The sequence below is a fragment of the Canariomyces notabilis genome (assembly GCF_033297395.1).
Source record: "Canariomyces notabilis strain CBS 508.74 unplaced genomic scaffold N656scaffold_12, whole genome shotgun sequence".
Taxonomy (NCBI): Eukaryota; Fungi; Ascomycota; class Sordariomycetes; order Sordariales; family Chaetomiaceae; genus Canariomyces; species Canariomyces notabilis.
Window position 1 is genome coordinate 373,960 of NW_027041834.1, and position 12,719 is coordinate 386,678.

General features: G+C 52.8%; 2 protein-coding genes across 2 annotated transcripts; one reads left to right on the forward strand and one right to left on the reverse strand.

The window, feature by feature from the left end:
* Positions 1-8,403: 8,403 nt before the first annotated feature.
* On the forward strand, positions 8,404-11,254 carry N656DRAFT_710452 (uncharacterized protein; the record flags this gene model as incomplete). Its single annotated transcript, XM_064811678.1, has 2 exons — positions 8,404-8,905; positions 8,967-11,254. 2 exons carry the CDS (start codon positions 8,404-8,406, stop codon positions 11,252-11,254), a joined length of 2,790 nt encoding a protein of 929 aa, XP_064669741.1.
* Positions 11,255-11,852: 598 nt separating this feature from the next.
* Positions 11,853-12,614, reverse strand: N656DRAFT_779679 (uncharacterized protein). The gene is made up of 2 exons (XM_064815239.1): positions 12,503-12,614; positions 11,853-12,434 (listed from the first exon to the last, which is right to left on the reverse strand). The coding sequence occupies exons 1-2, from the start codon at positions 12,514-12,516 to the stop codon at positions 12,242-12,244; spliced, it is 207 nt and encodes a 68-aa protein (XP_064669742.1). The 5' UTR covers positions 12,517-12,614; the 3' UTR covers positions 11,853-12,241.
* Between the last annotated feature and the right edge of the window lie 105 nt (positions 12,615-12,719).

Below are 12,719 nucleotides of genomic sequence, written 5' to 3' on the forward strand. Positions count from 1 at the left end.
CTCTCTAATGTGATAAGCCAGGCATGGTTCTGAGTGTTGGAAGGGTCGGACCTGGTAAAGTTCAAGCTAAGATGGCTATGCTAAAGTCAAACTCGGCCTTGAGATTATGAAAATATAATGTGCTCGATCTCTTCATGACCTGCCACATCCACGCGAGATTCATATCAATAAGGGGCAAGACTGTCCATCAACGCCGACCCGGTGCCTGCCTACCAACAAAACCAGGCTTGTATACAGGGAGGTACGGAATTTTCGCCACAAGCCATCAGGAAAAGGTATGCATCGTGCTTTTCCCTTCCCTCTGTCGACCTGTTCAACCTTGGCCGCTATTCGGCACGCAGCGCGTTACCAAGGGGCCCGGGAGGCTGTGGGATTACGGATCTCGGCCTCTGGCACCTATTATCTACCTCCAGTTGTAAAGTAACCCCTTACTTGCTCAGGACTGCAGGCAATGAAGCAGGTCCGCCAGATTGTTGTTCCTGAATGACTGTGCATCCACCCCATACATAGTCAGGACAAGTGCGCTAGGAATCCGGTCGAGGACATGCGAGGGTCGTTGGGAGATTCTCGACCGTTCCATTGTTGTCCTCAAACCCAGCCTCTTTTTAGATCCCAAACAAGCGGCCTTGCTCTACCTGTAGTCTGGCATCCGTAAACGACACAAGAGAATGCGGTGAGCACTCGCCACGTCCGGAACAGCCGATTATTAGTTACTGGTTGTACTGGATTCGTCGAATCTGGTTCCGTGCGTGACACCGAGCTCTTCGGCCTTGCCTGGATTTACAAAATCTTTCAAAATGATGCGGTGAAACGGCCCGAACGGCAGCTGCCAGTATACCGAGAAGCCCCCGAGCCTGTCCAAGGTCGCGCGCCAAACTCTCCTGTTGTGCCGAATAGTTTAACGTTATGTATTATTCATGTGCCTGGCAGTTCAGCGTGCCACCGGCTTGACGAGTACCGGTAAGGGCGCATAGCCCGAGAAGTGACGGTGTAGCTTCCATGGAGCGTGCCGGTAACTGTTATGTATCCCAGTCTCTGAAATCAGAAGTCTCTTTTTGTTGGTTCAGATCGCTCGTGGAACAGAAATTGATGAGCGATGGGTCAATCGTGAAACCCCATTGGGCGGGTCGACAAGCCCAGGTTCGACCGCCCTGGCTGCCACGTTACAAGCTGCAGACCGCCCTTCATCTGGCTCGTGAAAGCCAAGCGAAGCCAAGAAGCACATCCCTGATGTGGCAGGGCGCCAGTCACGCGGCGCTTGGATTTCTTCCTGATGCTGCACCCAAGATCGAAGGCCACTCCAGGATCAAGGGTCGACCTGACTCGATGGACGGTGGAATCGTAGACTGGTCATCGGAAGAAAGTGGTGTAATGAAAAGAACTAATAGAGTGTCAGCCTCGGCAGTTGAGGCGAGCCGTTCGTTACCGTGTATGTACAAACGAGTCCTTCTTTGCCCTCCAAGCAAATGATGACTAGGGCTGCTGTCATCCTGACGCCGGCGAGTCAAATTTGGCGAGTCGTGCATCTCTAGCCAGAACCGGCAATATCGGAATGCTTGCCAGCCAATAACAACGACCTCGATCACGCAATGGGAGACAAGCCCATTGGAATTGCCTTCGAGTGCGCACAGGCGGGCAATTAGGTTATAATTGTTGACTGTGGTTAGTTATTGTGATCGTTGAGAAGGGGTACGGAGCATTAAGCAGGAGCTCCGATGAGCCCTGCGTCGCTCTCAGCAAGATTTGGTGACGAGTTGCCCCAGTAAGAGTTGTTATCTGATGTGACTGATGATTTGTAAGTACAGTAACGTAATTACCTCTTGCCGTATTGTGTCTTCGATGTAATTGTTGGTTTCGACCAGGCTCCGCCTGCCCGACCTCGGTCGGTCAAATGCCACAACGAGAAGGATCCCGGCGGCGATCGTCAGCCACCGTAGCCAACGAAACTCTTAGCGCGGTTTGCCCCTCTGGGAAGTACCGTCCGGGTTCGCATTACGGTATTGTACAAATGATTGTACTGCTGGGTATTGTGACGTACTGTACATACAGGAGTCGTGGCTTCCATCGTTTGTATGGCGAAGAGCAGAGGCTTGGCATGGGACTAACGTCAGATAATGTCTTTCAATCCTATGGGTGCGGCAGTGTATGTAGTGCTTTGTAGCGCGTTTCCTTTCCGGAAGCGGATGGGTCAAAAAAGGCGAGGACAATCTGGGCATGAAAACGGATATCTTTCCCACTCGAGAAATCGCTGTCGGAAGTGACACTGATGTGCGCGTGTCGGATCTCGGTCCTCAATTGCCGCGAAATCTTGCCGAGACTGCGACATGCCACGGTGACCCCCAACTCCAGACTGTACACGTATTGCACATACGTGGTGATGAGCAGGGTCGTCACATACACAGCAGGGCACCGTTTCAAGAATAAGGAAGACGGATTATAAATGCTAGGGTAAAGAGTTGAGAGAAAGCTCGCTTGACTGGCGCATCTTTCCCTGGATGATGGTCCCGCTCTTCCGGAGATGAGCACAGACTTGGGTCGTATCGTGCGGCATGCTGCCCGCCCGTTTTTTGAGAGCGGGGTCGGTGACGGCACCTTGGCGTCGACCTACCACGACCGACCATGATCAAAGAACTCGGCCAAAGTTCGGACTGGGTGATGCAACCATGGCGCCGAATTGCCATCAGTTACAAATCAGAAACTGAAAATGTGCCAGTCTTGACTTGTTGACGATTCGAAGCGCGCCGCTCATGCACTCCATAAATACGTAATTGACACAAAGCCGTCGTTGACATACCACCTTTCGTAAACACACAGTACCTTAGGGCTTGAGGCGGGAGAGGTTGTGGAATCATTTCGCCGCTGTCTTCGGGCCTTGATGCATATTATGAATGTGATGTCTTCAGAAGCTATGATAACCGGTTCGTGCAGCATGAGCGCCACATCGACAAGGGTTGGTTTGACTGCAGCTGTCCGTCCGGCTTTACCGCCGGAAATGGGCGGTTCGCACCAATTCTTGTTTGGCAGAGATTCAGCCAAAAAGTGTCAGGGGCGCAAGATCTGATGAGATCGAAGGGCCGCCCTTACATTACTCTCCTGATGATTGAAGATCAGGACTTGAGCCGCTGCGCGATGGAAACTTTCGCCAGAAAATGGGTTCGTGTGAATTCGACGCCAAGCCAGTCTCGGGAGGTGGGAAACAACTCGCCGGATCCATCTGCAGGTCTTCCGGGGTCCCTCGGCAGCATTGTATCGTAATACGGATACAGGAGGCACTATACATCAATATACACCACCAAGTTGTATACATATGAGCCGACGGGTGCCGGGTCTAGTCGTTGTTTTGGCAGGTGCGCAGCATTATCGCACCAAGAGCTCCATTGACTCGTTGCAGGCGACGTGGCAGGTTAGGTAGTTCGCCGGTCGGCTAACTGAATGCCGCCGATGACTGGCCAGGGAGACAGTGATAGTCGGAAGATTCCAACTGTTCATCTTATGCTTCTCGCACCATCGCGATCGCGAACGTGGCTCAGCCGCTGAGTGTCATGGTAAAATCGTGGTTGATGATGATGAGCAGCGGTTTGATCCAAAATTGCTGTTCCTCGACATGGAGTCGTTTGGTGGAGCTCCATGGCTTCTAGAAAACGCCCCTCTTAACTCAATTCTTATAGCAGTGTCGTACAAACCCACAGCTGTGGGTTCACGATAGGGACCCTCCCAGAGCCTCACTGTCTGTCGGATCGCCGCTCCCCACTTGACCTGGGTAGGGACCACTTTCACCCGACGCCATGCGAAGACGCGTCCCGACGATTCAGATGATGCGATGCGCGCGGCTGTCGCGCAGAGACATGACTGCAGAAACTGAAAGCCAAGCACCCCTCTCCTTGTATACATGTACCGGTATTGCCTTGATCGGTGCCTAACGCAAGGTGTCTGGAATCTGGTCGGGTGCCGACGCGAAAACTTTGATCATAGGTAAGGTACTCCGGAGGTAGTAGGCTTTCCCTCGCCCCTCCGCCGTGCCCAGAGAGTGCCGGGTCCGTTCGTAGGCCAAGACAGTGCTCCGTATGTACGAAAAATAGCCGAGTGCGTAGATCAGCACTGGACGTTTTCGGTTCAAGTTCCTTTATTTCCTCTTGATGGACCGTGGCCTCCTCCATTGAAATTCTCTCCCCAGCCCCCAATCTTCAATTGTATTATGCTGTCTTCTTCGCCGAAGGGCATTGTACTTGTATATAACGCATTCCGTACCTTAGCGAGCTTAGGTACGGTACAAGTACATGTAGTAGTGAGGTGGTGTATCCGTATGCGTTGCATGTACTGTACAAATAGTGCAAAAAACACCTCGCTCAAGATCGATTGTCCTGCCAGCCCTGCAATTAATGGACCCACAGAAACCGAGGCAGACAGGGGGCTGGTAGGAAATCTAGTCCGGACTAGTTTCGCTCGACGCTCCTGTTGACTCGTGGCTGCTGCACATCATCTTTACCGAATCTGTCAGGATCCCGTCCGACTGTTGAAATGGGGCCGGTCCCGTTAGGTTGCGCTTCCACTTGGGGGGTCTGGGGGAGCACCCACAATTGTCCCCAAGATCCTCACTCTGGGGTCGAAAGAAGAGGAAATTCCCGTTGTTCATGACCGCCTATAACAAGCAATGCTTGAAGGGTTGACCGCTGCATGAGACGACTTGTACTGTACCTCATGGTGAAAACCCAATAACAATAACGAACATGCTAGAAGAGTTGCTGGCTAGCCCTCTCATCAAATTTGCAATGAGGGAATGCAGCCGATGGCCGTTGAGGTACTTTACAGGTACATACAGATACAACGTAGGTAATTACTGTACTCATTACATACCTCTGTACGTATCCTCCTGCCGCAAGGAAGGTGAAACGTCCTTCACCGCAATTCCCCCGAAGTTACAGTAGGTTAGTAGCCGCCAGGACATTCACTGGCTTCCAGGCTGGAAGGGATGTCACATTCGATGAAAAGTTTTCCATTGTACTACCCACGCTACCGCAGTTGTTTGAACGTCGAGGATCCGGCACTGAGAGGTAAGAGGATTAGTTACCTTAGGTAGACCATCAAGGCACCCGACGTACATGGCAATATACTGACTCGAACTACGTAAGGTAATATCTCCCTGGATATGATATATCTCATACCTAGTACTGTGTTCTCCCGGCCTAAGGTAGCTGACCTCTGTCCATCCCTGGACCAGGTTTCGTCTGGCTCGCGCCTGTTTCGTGTTTGGGAATTTAAGGTGTAATGCCTGTCTGGAAATCTGATGCTTTAAGCGCAGATCCAAGTCACCCGAACGGACTGCGTGCCGAGGACGATTTACAAGACAATATGCTAGCCTGGAGCACAGCAGTAGTGTACACTACCGTATGATCTCGCGAATAAGGAAAATTAGATGTGGATACGCCCAGCCCGCAAAGTCAGACATTCACCAATGAGAGCACCGGGCAAGTGTGGCTAGATGTGGCTCTCCTGCCTCTTTTGCTCGCTTTTGCTGCGCTGAGTTGGCTGGGCAAGCCACATCTAATTTTCCTTATTCGCGAGATCATACGGTAGGATGACTCTTTCCACTAACAAACACCCAACGGCCTGCTCCTTGCTGATGGAGGCGCTATCTACCCTCTACTACCCTCTACGAGCGCGAGCCTGTTCCTGTAGTTTAGCCCTGTCAAGAAGGCCGCACACGATCGACGCATATGATCTCTATGGAAAGTACTGCTGTACTTACACTCAATCAGTAGGTACCTGTATATGATCCCGTCCTGTTACCTATCCTAGATATCCGTACCTGAGGTGCTGTGGCAGCGCAAGGCGAGGGCAACAAGAGCTTGCGTCAGCGGCTACGTGCGTTCACCCTCTAGCCACCATGGTGTATTGATGTCTAAGTCCTGTGTACTCTATAGGTCCCGAACTGAACCAGATGTTGCCTGTCTAATCTGAGATGTGAGAATTTCTTTCATCAAAAAGTCCATCCGTGGCAACTTGGGTTTTCGCCCTGTTGGTGGCGTAATTATCACTGCAGGTGTACAGTACAGTAGCAACACCGTGGGATGTTATTGAAGGAGGCAGCAAACGTCATTGTGCGAATGCACCTAACTTCATACTACTACTCCAAGAAGCTAGTGTAAACCAATTGATTACGCTGGAACGAGGCATGACGAGATAAATACGGAGCACACCCACAGAGCAACGCTACGACTTGGGCAGTCTGAAGTCTTTAACTACCTTAGCCGCACGAGTCGACATATCACAAGAGGCGTAAACGCACCTTGCATCTCGGCTACTTCCGTACGCTGCCTTGAAAACTGCTCCAGCCTGTTAATGGAGAAAGCGGCACCCGTTCGCCTGGCGCGAATAAGTAATTCAATAGCTCGACTCAGCACATCGTGCCCGCTATCACATGTATTCGCTACACTGCAGTTTGCACACACATAGGTACTTAAACGTGCGTGCATTACTGGTGTGAGCCATGGCCGCATGCCTACGTGTACTCCCGTCCTCTCCATTCGTCCCGAGAAGCAGCGAAGCCCTACTGTGTAATAAGGGAGCGCGGTTTCTATGCTTACACTAGAGACAAGTTGCTCACAGCATGCCTTGTCACCTAAGCCCATGTCATCATGGAGCTACTTCGGTCCATAATCGAGACCCATCGAGCGATGCGCAAGGAACACCTTGTAAAAGTGTACCGATCACACAGGAACAATCTCGAAGTCAACCCCCTTCCCTGCCTCCCCAGCCAATGCCTTTTTATAACATTATGCCATCGTTTACCTCGGAGGTACACGTAACTGTGAACGAGCACTACAGTTTCAGGCCTCCAATGTGCTGCCGGAGCTATTATGAAGTTGTACTTTACAAGGCAGCATTCAGTGCGATACCGGACGAATGCCGAGTTTGAAGGGACTCAGTGCTTTGCCCGAATAGAGAGTTGTACATAATTGTTCCTACCGTAGTGTACTTCGTAGTGTAATGGGTGCTTTAAGGTATTCGCTAGACTTTGGCGCTAAGGAAATACTAAGGATGGCTTGCCAGTCCCGCAATAACAACCTCGTACGCTCCGTTACGGTATATTTCAGTTGGTACTTTTCATTATTGTCTGTTTCAATATCCGTATTTTACGTCCCAGCATGCTCAGCTTTTTTCGCCCTTGGTCCAATCACCCTGCCACCCTCTCCCATTTGGCCCTTACCCCCCCTCCCACTCACCACGCTACTTTTTCCCACTCTTTCCTGGTTTTATCCACTTTCCCTTTCCTCCTTCCACAACGCGCCGCGAAGCACCTTCTTGATTTTTCTTCTGCCCTCGACAAAAAACCACTGCGCAATCTGATTGGGATATCTGGAATCGCACACTTTACAGTACGAGGTTGAAGAGGTTGATTCCGAAGTTAGACTCGTTTCGCCAAAAGGCCTTGATTTCGAGGCATCAGGTTGCGCTGGGGCCCGTCTCCATTTCACCCGAGGGTCCTCAAATTTTTTCCCACTTTCGGATCCAAACTTTCCCCACCCAGGCACCTAACAGCTGCTCGCGCTCTGGAGAACTGTAAAATACCCACCCTTCTGCCCGGCACCCGCCATCAGCAGTACCTGACAGCTTCCCCCAACGTCTTTATAAAGGACGCACAGCACCACAAAAAAGGGTGTTCTCCACACCGACTTTCCACTCGATCCTCCCCATTTCTCTCCACTTACCACTCTTTTTTCCTTTGAGCCTCGACTTTCCGCTTAGGGCATTCTCCACCTCCGAGCACCCTTCAGCTTGTCGCGGGTCCTGACACAACTCTAGATCGCGTCTGCAGGTCCCGCAATCGTGCTCGTTCGGCGCAGCGCAGCGCATCGCATCGCACCGCATCCCAAGGCAAACATACGGCCTAGACAGACCCATCTATCTTTGGCTTCGAGTCGCCGAGTTCCCACACGGCCCGAGTGCAGCATCCGGCAAACATTCATCGCCTGTGACAACAGTGGTTTGTTTGATTGATTGTTTCTTGGCACTCAATCTGACCTCTGTTACACTCCCCGGGCCTTGAATAGCGTGACGCGACGCGACTACTTTGGCCTTACTCTTCAGCACACAAAGCCTTTCGTGCCTCGGCTCGGATGGTTTTTGGTGCTCGTCACTCAGACGGTTATTGAGTGACGGATTATGGAAGGTCTGCCCAACAGCTCGGCGAATGTCATAAACACGTCGGCGGCTTCGTACCCAACTTTGTCAGCACAATCACCCCACCAACCTCATCAGCGACAGCAGCCCCCTTCGACAGCTCCTCCACAGACGCTGCCGCCGCTTCAGCCAGGCCACCCAGCTCACGCTGCCTACCCCGGCTATTCCTCCAACAGTCCGAAGACATCTGCAGCCCCCAGTGGTCAGAACTCATCGAACGCCATGACGAGCTACCCGCCTCCGCCCCAGCAGAATGCGGGACGTGGCGCCAGCTACCCGATCATGAACAACAATCCCTACCCGCCGCAGCCCTACCCCGGCGCTTCATCGTCCATGCTGCCCCAGACCACTACGGCCGCCTCGCATCCCCAGCCTATCGCCCCCGCCCCGTCGCCGGCCGGCAGTAGGGGGCCTCCCCTCCTCCGCCCAATGCCTGCCGGTGGAGTCATCTCTCAGCCGGGCATGAACTCGCCCTATGGCCAAAGCCCGCTCATGCCCCAGACATCGATGATGACCGAGGGTGACCAACCCACGCACGTGGTCGGCTCGCAAGGCCGTAGAGGCATTCTACCTAGCGCTCCAGGTAGGCCCGCAGCTCCGGCTGCTGGAACAGCGCAGGCCAAGAATCAGATCCCCCAGAAGGATGCAGACGGAAAATTCCCTTGCCCCCACTGCACAAAGACTTACCTTCATGCAAAGCACTTGAAGCGCCACCTCTTGAGACGTAAGTTGTGTTGTGCTTTTGTTATGCTCCCTGGCAGCGGTGACTTGACATCTTCTTGCAGACACGGGCGACCGGCCGTACATGTGCGTATTGTGCCACGATACTTTCTCTCGTAGCGACATTCTCAAGCGCCACTTCATCAAGTGCTCTGTCCGCCGCGGCAATCCGACTGGGGCAAGTCACTTGTCCCACCCCCAAGCGCACGTTAAAAAGAATGCTGCTGCTGCTGCCCAGCAGAAGGCTATGGGTACTGAAGGCGATGTGAATAACGTTAACGGTATGGGAAACATGCCTGCCGACGGAATGGTTCATCCGTTTGGCATTATTCCCGCTTCTGATGGGATGAGCAACATTGCCAACGATCAAAGCCAGCTCTCGAGATCTAGCAGCATCAACAGACTCGACGATGCGAACCGCGACAGAAGAAACATGAACAACTCGGTAATGGGCGCGTCGACACGTCCGGGCAACTTCGAGCAGACGTACAATGGTGGCGACGTCGCGAACAACATGACGGCGAACATCAACCCGCAGCTGGCGAACTACAGCATGCCTCAGAACCAGAACGGAATGCCCATGTTTGGAGGGTCGAACTCGGCCGATTGGTCGCAGATGTTTCAGCCTGGTGCGCACATTACCTACGTCAATGCGTTCCCACCTAATATCGGACAGGGACAGACGCAGACCGCAACCAAACACGAGCCTAATGCCGGCGGCACGCGAGCGGTTGGCACATCCGGCGAACAGACCACCGACTCGCCCCTCTTCCCGTCATGGGGAATTCCATCGTCGTACCCGAATCCTTATCAACAACTTTCGATCAAGATCCTCACATTTCTGCATTCCTCTGCCCCCGCCGTAAATCCGTCCACGGCCAACCTAATCAACTTCTATTTGCAGCCTGATAATGTCCGCAGCTTTCTTGAGAATTATTCGCATTTCCACGCCCACTTGGCAATTCTGCACGTACCCACATTCCGAGCCATGGAGGCGCACGTCGGCCTTTTGGCAAGTATGTGCTGTGTTGGGGCGTGCTATTCGGACCGGATGCCCGCAGCCAACGTTCGTGAGGTCATGGACCTCCTGAAGGCGGCGCTCGAGGGCTCTTCTCGCATGTATGCCTCATTGTCGCAGGACGGACGGTCCCAAAGCGATTACGAGTGGGCCACGTTCGGAAGCAGTAAGACAGATATCGAGGAGCTACAGGCAATCATGCTTACCCAGATCTTGTTCACCTGGCACGGCACTCCGCTGCAACGTGAAAAGGCGCGGAGGACCTTCCCGCTGATCGCCTCGGCTGCACGCAAGGCTGGCTTACTCCGTCTCACAAAAGACAAGTCCCTGTACAGCCCGGTTCACCATCCTGATTTTGACCCGCAGAACTTCCCGGTTGACCAGTTTAATTGGCACGATTGGGTTGAACAAGAGAAGCGTATCCGGACCGCGTACCTGCTCTTTGTCTACGACGCCGCTCTTGGGCTTTACTTCAACGCCGTCCCCGAGTTTGACCCATTTGATGTCCGCCTTCCCTTGCCAGCAGATGACGCAGCCTGGGGCGCCAACGACAGCAACGAATGTACTGAGGCGCTCGGGCTCAGGGGTACCCATGCTGCCAAATTGCGCAATCCAAACGGAACCCAGAGGTGCACACAACCCGAGATGCACTTGGTACTGAAAGCCCTACTTGACAACAACTATCGTGTCCAGCCCGGCGCCACGAACCTGTACGGGAAATTCGTCCTGATCCACGCGCTGCTGACGATGATGAGGAAAGCTCAATTGGAAGGTGGTTCAGCAGTCCTGGGTCGTTCAGCCACTCCTCTACCTGCTGGTGCCTGGTTCATTGGGACCCAGGATAGCCCTAGCGCAAACAACAGCGGCCGGACAACTCCGGTGGACGTCGGTACCAATCTCCTCGACGCGCAGACAGTGAAAACATTCATGACTGCGTTGGACAAGTTCAAAGCCAATTGGGATCACGACATGGCTGCCCAGTTCCCGCCGTCTGGTGTTCATTTTTTCCGCCGTTACGGGTTCACACGAGACGCAATTCATTTCTATTGGCTAGCGAAGTATCTCCTGAGGAGCACTCGGGCAGCAGACATGCAAATGGCACCGGATCAACGCTTCGCCTATATAATTCATTTGTTGAAATCGGTGAAGCAGTGGGTCTTGACGGACGGCGCCTCGCGAGGGGAGGAATTAGGATCGGTTGCAGAAATTGATGCCTCGTACGGAGTGAGAGACAGCACCCTCGATATGACACAGCTTTTCCGACCCCTTTTCAACACGAGGAAATCGGCGGGACTTACGGCTGCTCCAGCAGAGGGAATGCAGAACCATCAATAATAACAGTTGCATGATATGGTCCGGGTTTCGGCGCGTACATATTTCGCATTGACGGCGTTCTTTTTCTCATTGTCTCCCTTCCATGCGGCGTTCTTTCGGGTCCTGTTTGTTTCCTTGCCTCAGTTTTCCTTTGCTTTTCGAAAAATCTTCACGTCGCTCTGGCCCTTCCCAGAGCCAAAAGTTATGGCGACCCCCCTGTTGCATCAGATTGGCACGAACGGCGGTTTGTTTGATTGCATCACGAGGATGGGCTGCGAATGATAGACTTTCCAGGGGTTTGCATTAGAGACTTGTTGCCACGCTCCACACGACAGATAGACCGAGGAAGGAAACAGGCAGATGGTTAAAGGGATGTCTTTGCCCTTCCGGGCAGAGTGGTCACGGTACGATGTGTCTATTTCCGCCTGCGAAGGCTCCCAGCTCTCTTATTTTCTTTTCGTCCGGCTTGCCTGTTCCGATGAGCTAGTGAACGATGGCACGCTCCGTGACGGATGTACCTCTGTCCTGGGGCCAAATGGTGTTGGCAACAACGCTGGCGGGTCCGAGGCAAAACGAAAGGCAATTCTTTTCGAGGGCAACAGCACCGAGGAGAGCAAACGGTCGGAGAATGTACATCAATTGTCAGACATTACATACGTTAGAGTTTGTACGGGCGTTGCCACCTAGAGGGTGAAGGTAGTGAAATAAAAGCAGATCCCCTAGCTATCAGGTTGCCGTTCTTCCTCTGAATCGACCGTATGCTTGCTTCCCACCTTAAAGCTGCATCCTGCTTGGAGAGCCTCTCCCTCCCTTCCCTCCCGAAAAGCGAAATGGCTGCTATCCCAGATAACGCCATTCCTCAGATATTGCTGTCCAATTTCTTGCCGAACCCTAGGGATGAGCGAGTAAAGAGGGCATGTGTGCCTGATTCCTCCCTCTGTTCCCAGGTGGCGTACTAATACATGATTTTATACATGGTAAAGATGATGATCCTCATGAAATTTGTGGTCATGACTTCTCGTCCCTCGGAACGACGCGGATCTTGGGCGTCATCCGCTCTAAGGCGGCCTTGTCGGCCTCGGTTGGCGTCAGCCCGAGCTTCTCCTCTACCACGGGCGTCAGTTGTAGCCCGGCAAAGCCCCAGATGAGGAGGCCGATTCCGAGACCAATTCTGGTTCTGGAGGAGAGGTTGCGGTAGGCTCTTGGGTGCAATGGTTAGCCGAGTTTGAGACGGGTTTGGAGGTTGGTGAGGAAGCGGATGTGACTTACTGTATGAGGGACATGATCGATGATGAGTGTGTGAACTTGATTTTGCTCGAGGTGCGTTGAGTCTGTGTTGTGGTGTTGGAGACAGGATGAGATGAGATGGATGATATTACCCAGCGTGCACGTAGATAGAAGGCTCTCCCTTACACTAATTCATGGCGACACTTCGTGTTTGTGTAAATTGCAACACTCGATTGGAGATTCAGGACATGCAGTGAGA